The sequence below is a fragment of the Salmo salar genome, chromosome ssa25 (assembly GCF_905237065.1).
Source record: "Salmo salar chromosome ssa25, Ssal_v3.1, whole genome shotgun sequence".
NCBI lineage: Eukaryota > Metazoa > Chordata > Actinopteri > Salmoniformes > Salmonidae > Salmo > Salmo salar.
Window position 1 is genome coordinate 10,509,999 of NC_059466.1, and position 21,881 is coordinate 10,531,879.

General features: G+C 42.9%; 1 protein-coding gene across 7 annotated transcripts in view; it reads left to right on the forward strand.

The window, feature by feature from the left end:
- Nucleotides 1-11,403: 11,403 nt before the first annotated feature.
- LOC106586143 (glutaminase kidney isoform, mitochondrial-like) overlaps nucleotides 11,404-21,881 on the forward strand; it is a 61,679-nt gene continuing 51,201 nt past the window's right edge. For 3 of the 7 annotated variants that reach the window (XM_014173040.2, XM_014173041.2, XM_014173046.2), the window contains exon 1: nucleotides 11,405-11,865. In XM_014173040.2, the coding sequence (XP_014028515.1) occupies nucleotides 11,546-11,865 (320 nt within the window). In that variant the 5' untranslated portion in view covers nucleotides 11,405-11,545. Of the gene's footprint in view, nucleotides 11,866-21,881 lie in introns of all 7 variants that reach the window. The other 4 variants (XM_014173044.2, XM_014173045.2, XM_014173042.2 and 1 more) reach the window with 2 other exon arrangements.

The following is a 21,881-nucleotide window of genomic DNA, read 5'->3' on the forward strand; positions in this document are numbered from 1 at the left end:
TTTTTACTATTTTCTACATTGTAGAATAATAATGAAGACATCAAAACTATGAAATAACACATATGTAATCATGTAGTAACCAAAAAAGTCTTAAACAAATACAAATATATTTTATATTTGAGATTCTTCAAGGTAGCCACACTTTGCCTTGATGACAGCTTTGCACACTGGTAGCCATGCTGGTTAAGTGTGCATTGAACTCTAAATAAATCACTAAATGTCACCAGCAAAGCACCCCCACACCATCACACCTCCTCCTCCATGCTTCATGGTTGGAACCACACATGCGGATATCATCCGTTCACTTACTCTGCATCTGACAAAGACACGGTGGTTGGAACTAAAAATTGGACTCATCAGACCAAAGGACAGATTTTCACCTGTATAATGTCCATTACTCGTGTTTCTTGGCCCAAGCAAGTCTCTTCTTATTATTGGTGTCCTTTAGCAAGTGGTTTCTTTGCAGCAATTTGACCATGAAGGCCTGATTCACACAGTCTCCTCTGAACAGTTGATGTTGAGATGTGTCTGTTATTTGAACTCTGTGAAGCATTTATTTGGGCTGCAATTTCTGAGGCTGGTAACTCTAATGAACTTATCCTCTGCAGCAGAAGTAACTCTGGGTCTTCTTTTCCTGTGGCGGTCCTCATGAGAGTCACTGGTGTCGAGAGGAGTAGTCGCAGGTTTAGAATTACTACATTTATTTAAGCACCATAGATCGGGATGAAACAAAATATATCTTCATAAACAAAAAGGCAGAGAGCGAACCCAAAGTGCAAAATATAAAGTACTCAGGAAAACAAGTAACATTTACAATGATCGACAAAGACTAATGGCAGAGGGAGTATTAATACAGTGATAGAGTGGGGATTGGAACCGGGTGTGTGTAATGATGACGATACAAGTCTGGGGTTGAGGAGTGAAGGGTGTTTGCTAGCAGTAGATTCGGCAGCAGCTAGAAGGCTGGTGACGCTGAACGCCTGAGCTGGACAGGAGGGGGAGCCAAAGCGAAGGCTGGTGTTCCTGATTTACTCGTTCCACCTGCCCATTTGATTGGGGACGGTACCCGGAGGTGAGGCTGACTGTGACCCTCAGTCGTTCCATGAAGGCCTTCCAGACACGGGAGGTGAACTGAGGACCATGGTCAGACACGATGTCCTCTGGGATCCCATAGTGCCGTATGACGTGAGAGAAGAGAGCCTCCGCGGTCTGCAAGGCCATAGGGAGAGGAATCAAAGGATAGGCTTTGGAAAACCGGTCCAAACGACCAGGATGGTGGTGTGCCCCTCCAATGGGGGAAGGTCTGTGAAATAGTCCACGGAGAGATGGGACCAGGGTCGCTGTGGAACCGGCAGCGGGTGGAGTTCGCCATAGGGGAGGTGTCTCGGGACAGTGGGCAGGTGAGGGCTGCACATGGGGCATAAGGCTGTAACGTAACAAAATGTGGAACAAGTCAAGGGGTCTGAATACTTCCCGAATGCACTATATCTTGAAAACTTGATTGCTGTGACACAAAACATTTTGGGACTATGTCAAAGATTTTGGGATTCTGTTTTTCTTTAATTGTGCTTTTCACACAGGTCCCTTCACATATGTGGAATTCACTGGGATGGAAGCTCAGGGGATATCTCACCAGTGGCAATGTTATGAAAAGATCCAGAGTGAGTGTCTCAAAGGCCTGTCAGACCAGGGCTCTTGACATGCTTTCAACCCGATTATCATCCTGTGTCTGAAAGAAAATTACTGAGGACTATGTCCAAACTTCTGTTGGAGTATTAGTATGCAATGTCATGTGAATGAGTTTTTAAATGTTATGTGTGTTGGTGTGCTTTCTTGTGGTAAAAAAAATGATGCAATGGAGGCAGTTAAGAGTTGGCAGGATGGACCCTGTAAGTCCCTTAATCTCTTAAAGTAAGCCTTTATTATTTGATAAAATATTGAATTTGGCCTTTACTACTATAGCCCATAGAAAAGCATTGAATAATACATTCATCAATGGCAAAAAAGATAGTCCAAATATAAATCATAAGGTATAAGGTTTTGAAGTGTCTGTCCTATATCTAGGAGATACTGTATATATATATTTAACCCCTTCTTTTTGTTGGCACAAAACTACCTCAATACTTCCATTCATACAGTATGTATGGTTTCCTTCAGATGAATCCCGTGACACTTGTGGGGGTCGTTAGTTTGTAGGACAAACCATTTCGGACGCTACAGATGTCTTCGTGAGATGACCGATTTTCAGAATGTCTCCTGGTCTGACAAAGAGCGCTGTAGCTCTGCCACTTTCCACCACAGATGCGGAAGGCCAACATAGGCGAATGAGATGGATTGAGACGCAGCCCATGCAAAAACAGTTATCTAGCTTTAACTGATGGAATAATATATATATATATATATATATATATATATATATATATATATTACTTTTACCCCTTTTTCTCCACAATTTCGTGGTATCCAATTGGTAGTTGCAACTCCCGTACGGACTCGGGAGAGGCAAAGGTCGAGAGCTGTGCGTCCTCCGAAACACAACCCAACCAAGCCACACTGTTTCTTGACACAATGCCCGCTTAACCCGGAAGCCAGTCACACCAATGTGTCAGAGGAAACACCGTACACCTGGCGACCGTGTCAGTGTGCATGCACCAGAACCAGGATCTCATGTGGCACAGCTAGCATTGCGGTACAGTGCCTTAGACCACTACACCACTCGGGAGGCCAAACTGATGAATTTTGATAGGGATTTTTTATTTTTTTATTACATTGACACAGGTGCGTCAATATACTCTTAAAACGGCAATATGTAACTTTTTGTGCAACCTGACCAAATCCACATAGAAATGTGTGTAATAGAGCTGTCATTCTCATTGAAAGCAAGTCTAAGAAGTGGTAGATATATTCTATGTGCGCTATTTCTATGCTTCCCGTTGATAAGTTTTGATTTTGCGTGTTTTAATTTCGGTTTTGTACACCAGCTCAAACAGCTGAATATATAATATTTTTGGTTAAGGAAAATATATTTCACAGCGGTTTAGATGGTACAATGACTCACTATACTTGCTTGTTTTGTCACATAAACTGAAATTAGGCGAACTATTAGAATCTTACCAACCTGGAAATGACAGAGTGATTTTCTGCATAGTTCCTCTTTAAGGATGAGTATCTCTTTGAGGAGCTTGGTTGCAGAGCCCGGCTATGAGTAATCTATCTACATTGATTCTGTCCCACATGTGATAAAGGCACTGCTTGCAGAAATGTGCATGGAGATTGTACGGTTTATATCCAAGGCCATCCTGGAGGTCATAATCCCTGCAATTCTATGTTTTGTACGGATATCTCCAGTATCTGTTAAGTCTCTGAAAGGAGATCATCTAGCACAAGCCTGAAGGTCTGCAAAAGGGGCAGCTGTCACGTCTACTCCCGCTCCCCCTCTCCGGCGCTCGTCGTCGCCAGTTTATTCATTATTACGCACACCTGCCACCATCGTTACACGTACCTGCGATTCATGAGACTCACCTGGACTCTATCACCTTCCTGATTACCTCCACTATATCTGTCACTACCTTTGGTTCTTTTCCCAGGCATTATTGACTCTGTGTTTCATGTCTGTACGCTACTCTTGTTTTGGGCTATGTGCCGATATTTATTAAATTCACTCACTGTACTTGCGTCCTGTTTCTTAGCGTACACGTTACAGCAGCGACAAGTCCATCTCAAGGTCTCTTATGCCCACATTAAGCTCCTCTCCTAATGGGTATGTTCAATAGTTCTGTAACCTAATGGGGACTATGTTTCACTTAACTATTCAGATGCCAATTTTGGGAAAATGTTTTATCTGTAATACATTTTTCTCATAATGACCAATATTATTGAATGATGTATTAATGTGACTACAGTGTCTATTGAAGATGTCATGCTGTATTTGTATTCTCAAAGGTTTCAGAAAGTGTTGCGAAGGACACTGGGAGATGAGTGTTCAGTAAATCATCTGAGTCTCTCAGTGACTTTTTGGGGATCACTGAGGACAGTTTCCTCCGTAGTGTTGAGGATTCATTCAAAGTCACTGAATGTCCTTGGCATCCCAAGAGAAGGCCAGTTAGACACTCAACTCTATCCCGGGTGACGTGTCAAAGGCGAACGCCATAATCTCGGTGGCCATCAACTCCCATCTCTGGGTGAATGTCCCCTTTCATTTTTGCCAGTGGTGGTTTCTCCAGCACCAAGGTGGTTGAGGAGCTGGTGTTTTCTTGACCTTTCAGATGCTAACTAATGAACAGTGCATGGAGCAGAGTGTTTTCAGAGAGGATGATGTTAAAGTGGATATTACATATTTAACATGTCATGACAGCCCTCAGTGACACTTTGATCTGCAGCGATAAGGAGGAAAATGATCCCGAGAAGAGGGAACTGCTTTGTGGTGGTGCTGACAATATGAAGCTCTTCGCATCTCGTAAAAGTTTTGAGATGATAAAACCGAGTGCAATATCAAAGGTGCCAAATCTAGCATTAGTCTGTCAACAAAGTATGGACACTACTCACTGAGGAATTTCAGACCAAGGCCACTGAAACAATCAAGAAGACTGTCAAAAGATTCAGGGGTTGTACATGTTCTGGTTCTGTCATCTAGTCCAACTCCTAGTATAGGAGAGATTGGCGACCTTATGGAAAGCAGGTCTGCTGTAATTGACCTTGAGGCCTCTGAGTTGATAAGTGTCCATGTTGGAAACAAAAGGTAATCTTACACAGTCCATCAGAACATCCTGCTCTCCAGCACAGAGTGAGCAGATATTTATTGAAAACCATCAAAGATCTGGTCTAGCACTAATGGTTGTAACGACCACATGAAGAATACGCTGAAGAGGCTTCTTACCTGTCCAGAAAAACGGGATCTCTTATGTACATTTGTGAAGCCCACAAAATATATTATTTTAACAAAGGCTACAACTTTGTGCCCGGATGTCGGTCATTCCAGTAATGGTGAGGCTGACTTATCACTCTTTCTTGTAAACCACTTGATCATTTCATAACGCCCAGCGTGTCCTCATCCATGAATGAACAAAAAGGACAATGTCAGCTCAACCTCTCTTGGCTCTCAAAGTATTTACAAGACCAAGTTCTCCTTGACACCACAAAAGAGCTTGCCTGCCAGGTTCTGCTTTTGTATAATATTGAGGTGACGGAGGAATACTCATCTTCTGTTGAAGGGAGTGATTCTGAAGTGTCTCTGGAGGCCATTATTTTTGTGGATGACATCATGTCTGACTTGAATGATTTCACCAGTTCTTGTTCCCCCTTACATCTTAGTAGTTTGACAGTGAGCAATGTCCCTCTGAACTCCTTCACTTGGTCTGCAGGACAGCACAGCTAAAAGATCAGTCTGTGAATCTACCCAAAGTCTTCCAGTTATAAATATTAAGGAACTGCCCGTTCTGTGGTTCCAGACAAAGGCTAGAATGGCAGTAAGTGAAGACCTGAGATCTGTCAACCACTCTACAAAAAGCTTACTGGGAGACTCTGAAGCTTCTAAATTACTGGACATATTTGTGACAGATGTGGTGACTACTGTCAGTCATGTGCCTGTATGACCTGAACAATCTCAGAATTTCAAAGTGAGCACCCTTTCTGCTGCTCATATTATACATCACAGATTTTGAGAAATGCTGAGGTGGTTTCTCACTCCCTGCCAACAGTCTGTAAAGATGATGAGACTCCCAAACAGGCTCCTAGTGAGTTTAGATTATCAGGTGTCTTGTAGCAGTGACTCTCTGGAAACCAGACCTTCAAACCTGCACCAAGGAGCTCATTAGTCAGATCCTCACTCTGTATCCGCTGAGGAATCCATGGAGGAATGCATAAAAAGCGACGTAGAAGACCCGTCTAAGCTTTTGGATTATGTTGTTTCTCGGATTCACTTCCTTGCTGCATCCAGATCATATTCACCTCTTGATGGCTGTGCTGTCAATACACAGGCCTCTTTGCATGGTGAGATCAACAATAATGAAGGGAAAGTATCCGCAGCCTTTGATAAAATCTTCACTGAGGCGTTTCGAACTAAAGCTTCATGTGGTGGGTGGAATCCTTCAATCAGGGTTGCTTGACATTCTAAATATGAGCCTTCATGGTAGAAGTGCAGGGATTTGTGCAGAGTCAAATAATAATGGTGATGCTATAGATGTCAATCTTTCAAAAGACCTGTAACACCATCTACTTCTTCACACCCATTCTGCAGCCTCCAACACTGTCATAACCCTCGCTAAAGACCTTGCGCTTCACCCAGATGACTAAATTGTCTGTTGTAGTGTCTGGCCAGTTAGAGACCCCTGTCAGCTTCAAGCCTTCCTGTCAATGTTCACAACAGGGCCAATGTGAAAGAAAATTTGGCCAGGCACTGTTAACCTTTTCAACTGTGTGTTCACCAAGGTCAAGGAATTTCTTTGCCCAGCAACAACTGTTCCTCCTAGACAATGTGTCTGAGGCCCCCAAACATGCTGAATCTGTGTGCAGAACTCCTACACAACTAAGTAGCAGTGAATATGAAGGCAGCCAGAACAGCATGGCAACTCATTCCAAACCCTTAATAGGTCAGATTCTATTGGCAATCCAGAGGAGTGTCCAAGTCTGAGGTAGGTCTATTGACTTGTTCCATCGTGGGCTCCATGTTGGAGGATGTTGACATGGTGAGTACAGACAGTAGGCATGACCTGGGGACACATCACACGTCATCCACAGACCTCCCTGTCCATCAACTCTGCCAAAGCCAGAGGTTCCCAGAAGGATTTTGAATTCTCGGCCAGGCACTACAGTCCCCAATGAGTGGCCTGTTGAAAGTTATTGTCTTATCATTAGCAGTTCTGCCATTTCCATTATATCCTCATAGGTTTACTGTGACACAGAGCTTGTTCACCAATATAATGGTCAATCAGGTCATAGATGCCTGGTCAGTAGCATCTGATTCAACAGAGCAATTAGCAGAGTTGATTAAAAGAATCAATGGGTCTTCCCCAACTGATGCTGGAACACCTGACTCTGGAAGTCAGGCTCACATGACCACTAGGCGTTGGTCTAGTGACAAATCATTGCCTAGGCCCTCTCTGACTGGCAGTAGCAGACCCAATTGTGGAACTTTGGATATTGATGTTTTAGGAGAAGTGGAATCCAAGATTGATGACAAAGATGTGGAGATGTCTAGTCTCTCTGCAACCATCTGCCATGGACTCTGCCACAAATATGACTTCAAGCAACCGAGACAATGCCAATGATGCATCTTCCCCAAATCTGCCATTTGACGCCACAAGCAATGACTACACCTCTTTGATCCTTTTACTGATTGTTAGATTGTTGTCGAAGATTAGTCCTGTCACATTACTGGAATCCTTTGACATTGGTGAAACATCAACAGTTCTAACAAATATGATTTTGTCAGTTCTGTGGCACCCCAGGCCTTGAACCAACTCAAGCCTACCCCCAGAATCTCTGGAAAATGTAAGTTTTTCAAGACTGTCTCCAAAGGGCTTCTTCAAGAATTTGGGTCAGAAGATGCTCCAGATTGCAATGAAGTCAACGGATTCTGCATTATGACGCCCAGGTCAAGTCATTAACTAGGGAACTACTAACCAAATGCAATAAGGCTAGCTCTTCATCTTCCTCCATGACTCCGTTGTCCTGAGACAATGCACTTGGCATTGAGGTAGGTCATTCTGGGCCTCCAACGACTGGTGAAAAGGGAGCAAGATCCAACTTTCTCTGTGGACTCTACCCAAAGATACATGAGTCATAAAAATATATAGATAGTATGATGGTAAACACTAGTGCTATGCATTTTGTGTGCGATTTCTCCCACTGTACAAATGACTGAAAGCTGGGTAACAAACAAAGGTCAACAAGAACCACTGCACTCCAACTTCCCAGAACCAGACCTCTGCAGTCAGTGAAACGGGTACATCAATACACTCAAATGAACTTCTCATAAATTGAGGGTGTGCCTTAGCTTATAGGCACAATTGTTACAGTATCGCAGCATCTACATTAGGAGATAAAATATGTTCTGTATGTTTTTGAGTCCTCCTTCAAAAACAAGATGCTCAAGGGTTTCTTACATACATTTGTAAATTATGTAGAATATTAAAATTTAAATGAATAATACAATACTAATTATTCACATTTGTGGACTTTTGAATGCACATATGCCCAGGGAGACACCATGTAACGTCCTGACCATAGTAAGTTGTTATTTTCTATGGTAGGTCAGGGCGTGACAGCGGGGTTTTCTAATTTAGTTTTTCTATGTTATGTTCTAGTTAGGATGCTCTCGATGGTGCAGTTGTAGAACCTTTTGAGGATCTGAGGACCCATGCCAAATATTTTCAGTCTCCTGAGGGGGAATAGGTGTGGTCGTACCCTCTTCACTACTGTCTTTGTGTGTTTGGACCATGATAGTTTATTGGTGATGTGATGACCAAGGAACTTGAAGCTCTCAACCTGGTCCACTACAGCTCCATTGATGAGAATGGGGGTGTGCTCAGCCCTCCTTTTCCTGTAGTCCACGATCATCTCCTTTGTCTTGATCACGTTGAGGGAGCGGTTGTCCCGTCACCACACTGCCAGGTTTCTGACCTCCTCCCTATAGGCTGTCTCATCGTTGTCGGTGATCAGGCCTACCACCGTTGTCATCTGCAAACTTAATGATGGTGGTGGAGTTGTGCTTGGCCACACAGTCATGGGTGAACAGGGAGTACAGGAGGCCTCTTTTTATTTCTCACACAGCACTTTAACAGTGAGCCAACAAGACTGTATTGTACATTCTTAAGATATTTTGGTGCTGACAGAGTATTGTCCAATTTTAAAATGTCAGGATGGGAATTGACACTATTTGACTAGCTGGGGGGTAGTAGTGGTAGTATAGTTGCTACAAAAACCATTGTAGCATTATATTTATTTAACTACGCAAGTCCGTTAAGAACAAATTCTTATTTACAATGACGGCCTACCAAAAGATCGACTATGGGGGCTGGGATTAAAAATAAATATAGGACAAAACGCATCACGACAAGACAACACTACATAAAGAGCGACCTAAGACAACATAGCAAGACAGCAACACATGACAACACAGCATGGTAGCAGCACAACATGGTAGCAGCACAAAACATGGTACAAATATTATTTGGCACAGACAACAGCACAAAGGGCAAGACGGTAGATACAACAATACATCACATAAAGCAGCCACAACGGTCAGTAAGTGTCCATGATTGAGTCTTTGAATGAAGAGATTTTGAGTTTTTTGCAGCTCGTTCCAGTCGCTAGCTGCAGCGAACTGAAAAGAGGAGCGACCCAGGGATGTATGTGCTTTGGCAACCTTTAACAGAATGTGACTGGCAGAACGGGTGTTGTATGTGGAGGATGAGGCCTGCAGTAGATATCTCAGATAGGGGGGAGTGAGGCCCAAGAGCGTCTTATGAATAAGCATCAACCAGTGGGTCTTGCGATGGGTATACAGAGATGACCAGTTTATAGAGTGCAGTGATGTGTCATATAAGGAACATTGGTGTCAAATCTGATGGCCGAATGGTAAAGAACACCTAGCGCTCGAGAGCACCCTTACCTGCCGATCTATAAATTACATCACCGTAATCTAGCATGGGTAGGATGGTCATCCGAATCAGGGTTATAACAGTGTGCTTATAGATATATGCACATTTCCCTGTGAGATGGCAGTGCGAGACCATTACAATATCTACATTTAAAGTAATTGCAGTACCTATTCTAAAGGAGAGGGGGCACCCTTTTGTCTCTAATCACATACATACCAGTTAGTGGCACCCTCGGAAAGAATTTAATGGCAAAGGAGTGAGATATTTCTAGAAAAGGAACGGATGTGACGCATGCCTCAGAACTCTGTAACCACAGAAGCAAATGAGCTCATAGTGTCAGTGTGAGAGTACTCTTTCAAAAGGAAACCCCTTTAAATCGTCTCCCTTACTCTCTCCATTGACAGAAATGGGTTAGTTGATCTTAGGTTTTATAAGGTAGTAAAATATACACCCTTATGGTGGTGAATAATGGTTCATGCAGTGTTCCAGCCCACATAGTATGAGACTCTAACCCAGTGATGAGTTGGCACTGTGAGAACTTAACTCCAACACTAACTTTCACTATATCAGCTGATCAACTGATAGTAGCTAGACAGGAAGTGCACTTTATTGCACACTGAAGAAAGAGTGAGAAAGGTGTGTGGTGGGGGGAGAGAATACAGTAACACCTTATTTGAAAGTAAAGTGCCTCTCCTTCTCGCCATCCTTCCCCTTTTCTCTTCTACAGCCATCAGTGATAAGAGGCGTTGCCCTAAAACGGTCAGCAATCCAGTTTCCTAATTTGGGCACCTCATCTGCATGTAGTGTTTTCCAGTGGTGCTGCCTTGCCATCACAGCAAGAGGCAAAGCTATATAATACATCATCAGGAATGTGATCCCGTGGGACTGATCCAGCCAATGTCACGTAATTTGAGAGAATGTGTGATGTATAGGATGGTCATCAAGGTCATACTGTTCATTATTCAGTCAAGTTTTATTGTCACCGGCACAAGTACAGTGAAATAGAAGTCAACCTTTCCTTCTATGAGAGGGCTGACTGAACAATATAGAAGCCTCTTCTCTGTTTCTCACACAGCACTTTAACAGTGAGCTAACAAGACTGTCCAATAAATTCCTAAGATATTTTGGTGCTGACAGAGTATTGTCCAATTTAAAATGTCAATCTAAGTATGCCACATTCCAAGGTTAAGGATGGGAACTGACACTGTATGTGTCCAGCTGGGGGAACGAGAGTCTGCATCAATCTGTCTCTCCCAGTAGACAAGGGTTTGTTGTCACAACTTGATTAGAATGATTTGCTACTGCTCCATGGCTGAAGGATAATAGCTGAGCTTTTATGTTTTACTCCTGAGCGTAGTCTAATAATGTAAGCCTATCATTAGATAATGTACATTTGTTTCCATTCATCATCTATGTTTTATTGAAAGTCATTCAAGATATCCATAAATTAAGTTACAATTAAAAGAGCAATTAAAGCTACGCTAGACCTAGCTACCGTAACATTTTCTATACTAACTGAATGACCTCCACATGGGACGTCATCCTTGTTTTGAACAGTATTTTTATGAATTGTGTGATTAAAGTTTCACATACATTCTGGGAAATAAATCGGTATTCGGCACGCGCAATAACTTTCATCAACGCCGTTGAATAATTAAAATATTCCCCGCCGCTAGGGAACAGCAATTCGTCAGAGGAAATGATGCAGGACAAAATTATGATAGAAACCAAGACCAGCCAATCCGCCATAAAGACACTTCCACCAATAGGATATTTGGGGGGCGTAAAATAAGGGGTTTTATTCATTTTACAACGCCAGTACATTACAGTGCTAGTCATCGCCCACTCTGAATGTTAACGTGGTACAGTGACTTGCCTATCTTTCAATTTCGGGTTTTAGGATTTTTCAGGCAGAAATTCTCCTCAACTTGCTCGAAAGGATTGAAATGTTACAGTTTAGGTTTTCGGCAGTGCTGAAGGAGTTGTTTCAATCCAACCTAAAGCGCCCTTTGACAGGTATTACAAGAAATAAAACGTCGTTACCAATCCACTACTGCTCCAGCAACGCCTCTCTTGATGTCAAAGTCAGCTTCAAATTGAAGCTTCTCCATGCCGGTGTCCACCGCCCTTTGCTTTGCGCCGCACCTGGGACCCGGACCTACTGCACGAAGACCGAAGGTGCTGCTATACCTGTGACCGAAAGTGCTATACCGGTGACCGACCAGGAGAAGAAAGATGAGACTGCCAAAGAAGCAGCGACGGAGAAGTAAGTTGAAGGCATGTGGGTGGGCTCCACATTATCCACAAATTGTAGAATTTGTCATAGTCTAAACTAGCCTATGAATATTTGCCCGTAGCCTGCTATTTTTTAGAACAAGGCGCGCCTAATGGTGGCTTTATATTTCATTTATTACAAAGCGTAGGCTAATTATTCCATTAGCTAGCCAGTCACGATCCTGGGCTAAGCCACTCTAATCAAATAACGTTACATTATTGGTCGCATACAAATATTTTGCCGACGTTATTGAAGGTGTAACTAAATGTTTTTTTTTAAAAAGTGTCCGCCATAGTAGTACGGTGTCCCTGGAGCAAATGAGGGTTAAGTGCATTGCTCAAGGGTATATCGACAGATTTATTTTCACCTTGTCGGCTCAAGTATTCGAACCAGCGACCTTTTGGTTACTGGTCCAATGTTATAACCGCTAGGCTGCCTGCCGCCATACTGTCCTTATAAACATGTAATACACTTTGGTGGTAAAATAACTTAGGGGCTCGTTAATTCTACATCAAATAACAAACGTTGTCGAACGTGTATCCACTTTTTCAGTTCTTACAGTGTAGCATGCTTACCTCGATAAGGCCTCTGTAAGAGCGCACGTTTGTTTCCCTCGTGGGAAGTGTACGTTTGTTTTTGTATTTAAAAAAAAAAAGTCACCTTTATTTAATTAGGCAAGTCAGTTTAAGAACAAATTCTTATTTACAATGGCGGCCTACCAAACGGCAAAAGGCCTCCTGCGGGGATGGGGGGGCTGGGATTAAAAATAAAAACACATTAAATAAAAATATAGGACAAAACACGCATCACAACCAGAGAGACAACATTACATAAAGAGAGACCCAAGACTACAACATAGCTACATAGCTGTTATCAAATGGCTCCAGTCCAAGATTGGCTTTGACTTTGTCAACATGGCACCTTAGGAATGTCAATTGTCATTCCCTTTCAATAAACACAGCCCATAGAAAGAAAAAGTTGTTTATCTTACTGCCAAAACAGAAAAATTGTGTTTTTCCATGACGCCTGATTGCAAACAAGTGACATGATAGGCAAGGCCTACTCCTGATACAGGTACATTTGAATTATGACGCTTTCATAAAGAGTGGAAATACACATACTTCGACATGTAGAATGGGAGTCATAGTGGAAAGTGGCTTTCGAGTATTAGCTGACAGACTTAGCTCATCTTTGCAGATGCCTCCCCCATGGATCCCTATGCAACGCCTTTTCCAGCATGACTCACTACTAAAGAATGCATTGTAGCCTACGGCAACACTGGCGTCAATCTGCTGTTCTTCTTTCCGCTACACTTTTCACTTAATACTTAACCTTTTTAAATGACTCACCAACAACTTGTGAAACAACAGTTGCTCATATGAAAGATTACTTGGCACCATAGTTTATCTATAGCCAAAGAGGAACTGTAATGTACTTATCTCGAAGTAGACACTCCATTTGAAGTTTCGACTGGGAGGAGAGGGCACAAGGTGTTCTTGATTGACCGTTTGTATAGGGTTATAAATAAGTTAATGCCTAATCTTAAGAACTTTTTTTTTTCTTAATGCCTGTAAGCCAGTGTGTGATGCGTTTTAATCAGTGGCCTCATTTCTTTGTGTGTGTGTGTGTGTGTGTGTGTGTGTGTGTGTGTGTGTGTGTGTGTTGAGAGGGCAGACACACAAGGTGTGTGTTTGATAAGCATGTTGGGGGTGGGCTGGGATGGGCTGCTGGTGGCGTAAGAACAGTATAAACGCCTGATCTATTGAGTGCCAGTGTCAGGTGACACACACACACACTTGCATAGGAGTGTTGTAAATATGGGCATTGCCTGGCCTAAATACAGACACACACACACACACGCTCGCCTACAGTTGCTGCTGCTGTAACACAGTGAGGGGATGTGCCCATTGAGAGGTCCGTTCCACCTCAGGCAGGGAACCCTACCCGTGGCCTAGGTCATGTTCCAGACTCATCCCCAGGAAATCAATGCACACAGTCCTCGTTTACTTAGACTATGGACTGCATAGAGGCCCAGGGGAGGGGGAGGGAGGGAGGGAGAGAGAGAGAGAGAGAGAGAGAGAGGGGGAGGGAGGGAGAGAAAGAGATGTATGTTTTCATGGTATTAGTACTAGCAGGGGGGGGGGGGTCATGAGGGATATGATGTGAGAAAGGTATGACGTTAGTGCTATGTGGATGTTTTATAGTGAACTTATATGAGCATGCTCCTCACTGCTCCAACTGTTCACAGCTGCAGTACATAGAGCAGGCTTTACATGTACAGTTGGATCCTACTGAGGAGACCTCGTGAGACAAGGATGTTATTGAAATCTGGAAAGAAAAGGAGGAACTAAAGCAAATGCCGTTCTACGACTTATACAGTAAAGAGGGTGCAGTCAAGAAGTTAGTGACTGTTTATTACACACGGTCAAGTAGCACGTTACAATGCTTGAATAGTTTTTCGCTTGTAAAGTAAGGTAACTGTTTGGCATTAGTCGTATAGCCTAGTCTAGTTAATGCACAATTAAAGGGGACTTAAAGAAAAAAAATCTGTGGTCGTTTTTTTTTTTTACCTCAAAGTTGGTCTTCTGATGTGATTTAAGCATTGACATGATGCAGAACATCAGTTTTTGTTGTTTATATTGGGAGTAATTAATAAAATGGCAGGAAAAATAAAACAAAGAACTGCTAATTTTATGGGGCCCCCTTAGAGTTGTTTATTAACCATTATGTTACCAGGTATATTGACAGAAAATGCATATATTGTACCCTAGGACAAGGGGAAGAGTTTCAGGGTAGAGGAGAAGAATGTGCTTATTTTTTAATTAGCTCTCATGCTAGAAAAGGTTGGAGACCCCTGAACTAGGGCCATAAAAATACTTTAACTGTTACAAATATAACATCGGTTCAGACCTCAGACTAACTATTTTTAGAGCTCTACCCCCAAAAGAATGTGTAATGTGAGCTCTGTTGATGGGGTTGAGAAGCTGGTTTGCGGTGCATGAAACTGAAGTGGCAGAGTTTGTCTCTGTCACTCTGACAGAGAAAATGGGAAAGGGAAAGTGGGATACCTAGTCAGTTGTACAACTGAATGCCTTCAACTGAAGTGTGTCTTCCGCATTTAACCCAACCCCTCTGAATCAGGAGTGCAATGAGTCAGTGATGCAATGAGTCAGTGATGCAATGAGTCAGTGATGCAATGAGTCAGTGATGCTCACTAGTCCTTTTAAAGGGGATTGCTTGCTCCACAGACAGACATCTCTCTCACAGCCTCAACATGTGCGTCACATGTGGCTTACAAGGACAGTACTTCGTTTTCTAATGAAGGCAGAAAACCGCAGGCCTCAATGGTGGCATTTTACCCCAATGCCAATGCTTTATTAATTTTTATCGTAGCCGCAGCAACTTCCAATTGTCCTGTAGTTCATGGATTTGACTAAAATCCACTGCGTCACAGGCAATGCATGTAAATGCAGATTCACAAACTCCCTAGACTCGGCACATTGCATTTATGTAACAAAAATGGGTTACTGAGATGCGAAAGAAAGAGCAGATGAGAAGAGTGTGTGTGTGGTGCATGTTGCAGGCGGATGGGGTGATTAGCTGTCAGCAACAGCAGCATCTGGGTAAAGATGGCGCGCAGATCTCATGTGAGGATTCAGCTCATAGAAGGCAAGACTAGACACTGGCAGGTTAAACTATTTTATAAAGTACAGTGGCTTGTCAAAGTATTCACCCCCTTTGGCATTTTTCCTATTTTGTTGCCTTACAACCTGGAATTTAAATTTATTTGAGGGTTTGTATCATTTTGATTTACACAACATGCCTACCAATTTAAAGATGGAAAATATGTTTCATTGTGAAACAGACAAGAAATAAGACAAAAATGGAAAACTTGAGCGTATATAACTATTCACCCCCCCAAAGTCAATACTTTGTAGAGCCACCTTTTGCAGCAATTACAGCTGCAAGTCTCTTGGGGTATGTCTATAAGTTTGGCGCATCTAGCCACTGGGATTTTTGCCCATTCTTCAAGGCAAAACTGCTCCAGCTCCTTCAAGTTGGATGGGTTCCGCTGGTGTACAGCAATCTTTAAGTCATACCACAGATTCTCAATTGGATTGAGGTCTGGGCTTTGACTAGGCCATTCCAAGGCATTTAAATGTTTCCCCTTGAACCACGTGAGTGTCGCTTTATCAGTATGCTTAGGGTCATTGTCCTGTTGGAAGGTGAACCTCCGTCCCAGTCTCAAATCTCTGGAAGACTGAAACGGGTTTCCCTCAAGAATTTTCCAGTATTTAGTGCCATCCATCATTCCTTCAATTCTGAACGGTTTCCCAGTCCCTGCCGATGGAAAAACATCCCCCACAGCATGATGCTGCTACCACCATGCTTCACTGTGGGGATGTTAATCTTGGGGTGATGAGAGGTGATGGGATGGCCAAAAAGCTCAATTTTAGTCTCATCTGACCAGAGTACCTTCTTCCATATGTTTGGGGAGTCTCCCACATGCCTTTTGGCGAACACCAAACGTGTTTGCTTATTTTTTTTTCTTTAAGCAATGGCTTTTTTTCTGGCCACTCTTCCGTAAAGCCCAGCTCTGTGGAGTGTATGGCTTAAAGTGGTCCTATGGACAGATACTCCAATCTCCGCTGTGGAGCTTTGCAGCTCCTTCAGGGTTTTATTTGGTCTCTTTGATGCCTCTCTGATTAATGCCCTCCTTGCTTGGTCTGTGAGTTTTGGTGGGCGGCCCTCTCTTGGCAGGTTTGTTATGGTGCCATATTCTTTCAATCTTTTAATAATGGATTTAATGGTGCTCCGTGGGATGTTCAAAGTTTCAGATATTTTTTTATAACCCAACCCTGATCTGTACTTCTCCACAACTTTGTCCCTGACCTGTTTGGAGAGCTCCTTGGTCTTCATGGTGCCCCTGGTTTAGTGGTGTTGCAGACTCTGGGGCCTTTCAAAACAGGTGTGTGTGTGTATATATACTGAGATCATGTGACAGATCATGTGACACTTAGATTGCACACATGTGGACTTTATTTAACTAATTATGTGACTTCTGAAGGTGATTGGTTGCACCAGATCTTATTTAGGGGCTTCATAGCAAATGGGGTGAATACATATGCACGCACCACTTTTCCGCTTAGAATTTTTTTTGACACAAGTAATTTTTTTCACTTCACCAATTTCGACTATTTTGTGTATGTCCATTACATGCAATCCAAATAAAAATCAATTTAAATTACAGGTTGTAATGCAACAAAATAGGAAAAACTCCAAGGGGGGTGAATACTTTAGCAAGACACTGTGCATTCCGAAAGTATTCAGACCCCTTCCCTTTTTCCACATTTTGTTACGTTACAGCCTTATTTTAAAATTGATTAAATAAAAGCAACACTTGTTGGTTACAATTTGCTATGCTTATCTAATGGTTTCATTCTCCTATCAGTGTAAGGGCTATTTCTTATGACGAGACAAACATCCAACATTTTGTATTTCTCCCAGTACTGTTTGTAGCACCAGAAAGGTCAGTGTAATATTTCCTTATCAGCCTGGCTAAGTATTTGTCCACTACAGAGCATTGGTACAGGATAAGAGCCTTGGAGCAGAATGGCAGTCTTACTGGGGCTATCTGCAAAATGCACACTTATGTGGAATACACATTTGTGTAGGCGTTCATAATTTGCCGTATACACTCTTGTGCTACACAAACTTGTGCCGTACCCACACACTTATGTAATATCTGTGCAGTATAAACACTTGTGCAGTATACATACTTGTAGAGGATACACTTATGCCGGCATATACACGCTAGCTGGGTGAGTAGTTAAGGTCACTAACTTCCCGGGTGCTCAAATAAGTCAACCTGAACATTGGTGGAACATGCCTAAGTAAGTTTTAAATAGAACAAACCTCCTCCAGGTTCCTCTGTGTGCTCTCTCAAAGAGATCCACAAAAACTACTCGGAATGACCGGGCCTACAGGAGATTCTTCAGACTATTGAATCAAGTCGAATAATCCTCTTGAGCAGTGAACATTTTTTGTTCCATAAATGTACTCTGGTGGAGATTGCTTGACTGAGCAATACGGTTCTGTGTAGTGCCGTGTGGAGGTCATTAGCGTAGTATCAGTTCTCCCAGGATGCTGTAGACTAGCCGGGTCGGGGGTGGGGGGTGGTTTGACTGGTGGACTGCTGCTCTTTCGCCTAATGAGAGGAGTGTGTATGACAGCGGGCCTACACACACACTGCTCATTGTGTGAGAGGCAACTGAGTGTGAAGACTAGACTGGCCTTTGTTGGCATCCCCAGAGGCTCCCTCCCTCCTTTTCTTTTTTTTTCCTTCTCTTCCCCTCTTTTTTTTTTCCTCCAACAGACTCGGTGGATAGCTACGCAGTTAGAGGCCAGCTAGCCTGGTTGCCATCTAGCCTACAGCTCATACAGTGCTTAATATGTTTGTGTTTACGTTTGCTTCCCCTGGTTCCTTCCGCCATGATGTGACCCGTGTCCCATTTATAGTAAGGGATTAGGCTTGGTAGGAAGCTAGATTTATGCTACAGGACCGGAAGCTATTACAGTACTAAAGATGAGGGGATAAAGCCGTTAGCTCTGAGTCACCCTGCATGCCTTCTACTGGAAGTAATAAACCAGTTAAGTTGGCATAGTGTAAAATCACATACAACCCATAAAAACACAGACAAAACATTTGCACAGACACATTCTGTACATCCATTAAAACATGCAAGCATCCAAACACGTGCCTACTACACAGGATGCACAATTATTTCTTTCCCAACACAAACTATTCTCAGCTACAGCCCAAATTGGGAAACATCTCTGAGAGCAATTTGTCATGATAAACTCACAATACAATAGTGGTGAAGTCAGAGGCTTAGACTGGAAATGAAACCAGTCATTATAGCATTAAGTGAGGTGTGGCAGGCTGGGTCAGGTGAGCAGAGTTATTTACAGTGGAGTGTGGCGGTGGTGAGCGCTGTCTTACCCAGCCGCTTCTGAGTCCTAGCTTTTGGAACCCGATCTCCGCAGGTGCCCGGGGACCCGCGTCAGTGAAAGAGGGAAGGAAGAGGTGAAAGCCCCAGAGAACAGGAGTAAGAATAGAGGATTGTGGCATTAATGGGGAAGCCATAATGGAGGGAAATGATGCGAGGAAGGAGTGTTGGCAGAGTGGCCATTGCCGCCCGTTTTTGTTCTGTATTGCTCATAGTGGATTTGAGCAAATGCAATGTTACAATGCCCAAAGTCTTCTATTGGAGGAATGACATGTTCCATAATAACAACGTGTGTATTAGGACACATGGTGGCTATTTAGGGTTTGTTGAAATTGTTTGCCCCAGTTGGCCTTTGCCTGGGCCAGCTCAAAGGAAAAGTAATATTGGCCACAGAAGTATGGAAAGTATGATATGCAGTAATATAGGGCCAGGACGATACCAGTATAGCAATCTTTTTTTCCATGGGAAAAATTAAAACACAAAGCAGACCGAACACTTTTGTCCTTTTTAAAAACCTGCTGTATGTAAAATATTGTGTGGTATGGCTTGGAAAATAAATAATTGCGACTCTGGATGACAACATAATGTTTGTTTCCAACATTAGGGCTGTTTTCCTAAAGAAGTTAAACCCGCTTCGTGTTTTGTTTCCTTGACACGATACCAACGAGTATCGCGATACTGGTATCATCCCGGCCCTACAGTAAAGTTTACATGCACTTCCCTCATCTGTCTGTGACCACGTCAGAAAGCTTGTCCACGTCTCCCGTTTTTAGACGTGGAGTGCGTTTTAATCCACTGCATTTCTACTGCAGGTGTTTGCTGTGTGGAAGAGGTTTTCTCAGACCGCTGTTTGTGTGTAGCCTTAAAGCAGAATGCCTGCATCAGCAGTTCTAATTCTAGAATACAGTGTCTCTCTCTCTCTCTCTCTCATTCACTCTCATTCACTCTAAAAGAATAAACACTCGAGCCTGCGCCCAGGCAACCTCGTCCTCAGATGGGCAAACACACTGGAATAGTTTCTCAGGCCCGGTCGATTAGCAGGCCATCCATCCACTGTAGCCTAATCTAGACGCCGACATTATTGACCTAACATCTGTCGTTAAAACATCGCCCATCTGTTGGGTAGGAGATTGATCTCTGGTACAATTACCGAGAGTCTGAGTTTTACGTAACATTGTCAACTTCTGAGTCAGACAAATAACAGCTAAAAAAAGCTTTTAGGATATTAATGCCAGACAGTTTGTCATTGTTTCCTTATATATATCTAATTTCATAAAGCATCGAAAACACAATCGGCAATCTCCAATACTTGCTGTAACACGTGAGCTTGGTGAGTCAGAGTGAGGTGTAGGTGTGTGGATGGTGGAAGCGATGGCCTGTGGCCCATAGTACTGCAGGAAGAACCAGGCAGGAACCAAGCAGGACCCAGGGAGGAAGTGAAGCATGCCAGTCCGGTGTGAACACACCCTGCCCTCAGCCATGCTCGAGGGGGGAGAGAGGCACTTAGTGCAGTGCCTGTGTAAAATAACCTGGGCCCCTGTTCCGAGAAAGGACACGTCCTCCGCCCTAGCACTTTCTACTTTCCCCTGCTTTTTTTACCTCCCATATTTTGGAGCAGAGGTCCCCTCACGTAAGGCAGATGGTTGAATGCGTTTACTTCCAAGTGACCGCTCGCTGGTCAAATTAAAAGCAAAACACCTTCCGTTTCCTGGTAACCGGGCCTCTGCGTTTGCACTTAGTCGTCGAGTCGTGGTTTTTGTCGTTTCGATCTTTTGTTTGTTTTGCTTCCTACTGTGTAAGTTAATTGTCTGTTGTGGGGGAGAAAAAAAACGGACATATTGCAAACAACATTGTAGTGTGTTTTAAGAAATTACCATTGCTAAAATCTCTGCCCTGTCTGTTTTTCTTCTGACATTCTTTCCTCATGTCTCACTGGCCTGTTCATCTCTTTTGGTGGTCATCCATTTTCTCGTTCATTGCTTTGGTCTGTCTGGCTACAGTGGCTAGCTCTCTGTGGGTCGCAAGTCACTGCTTCCCCTCTCAGACAGGAAGCAGTGACTTGCGATTAGGTCGGTGGCTGGGTAAGCACTATCAAATTAGGGGGGGGGGCAGCAATGTAGGCTGTTTTTTGTCCCCCCCACTTTGATTCTGAAATTACCATTAACCACTAATGAACTTGTAATTTTTGCACATTAAGTGTTTGAGCTAGTAGTGTATCAATATTGTTTACAAATTAGCTATGACATATATATATATTCAGTCATTCATTCATTCATTGGCTATCTATCACAACGTGGGATTTCACCCCCATCTGAAAATCGAATGGTTTTGACAGTTTGGTAGTTTTCAGCAAGCTTCTTTTCTCCTCCAGCTTCGGCTATGCAAATTGCCTCGCAAAAGTGATTAGTGGTTATGAAATTATCAACGTTACCCTCTATATCAAAAAATGACCATATACACTGATTATTACCAAGACTAATGCTGATGGTGAACCTGAAGAATCTAAATAAATTATATTGTAAGCCCATTCAGTAGGTATAGCCAGATGAGAGCTTACTTTTATTCCCCTGTAAAACAGAGTTTTCAACAGCGCATTGATGACAATGACCTAACAAATTACATACGTTGTGACTCAACTAATAAAGCCTAAAATCACGCAAGCCATTTTAGCATTTGAATGCTGAAGGTGCAGCGCAGATGTGCAAGATCAGGAACAGGCCGCCTACCATGCGTTTGGTCAGCGCGTGATGCTGGGCACAGTGCACAGTTTGACTAGGGTTGTTCGGCAGGCAAAATTACTTGTAGATCAATGACTGTCAACACAGTTACATGCTTAGTTCGACACGGAAGAAGACGCATCAGTTGTCACAAAATATTAGGTATTTTCGTAAGGTAGGAAGAAAGTAATTGAATCCATTTTCTGACCTTTTGCATGCTACATTTTGATCGGTTTGGAGTCCACGGACCGATGCAGTCATATCTTAAACATTTTGAATC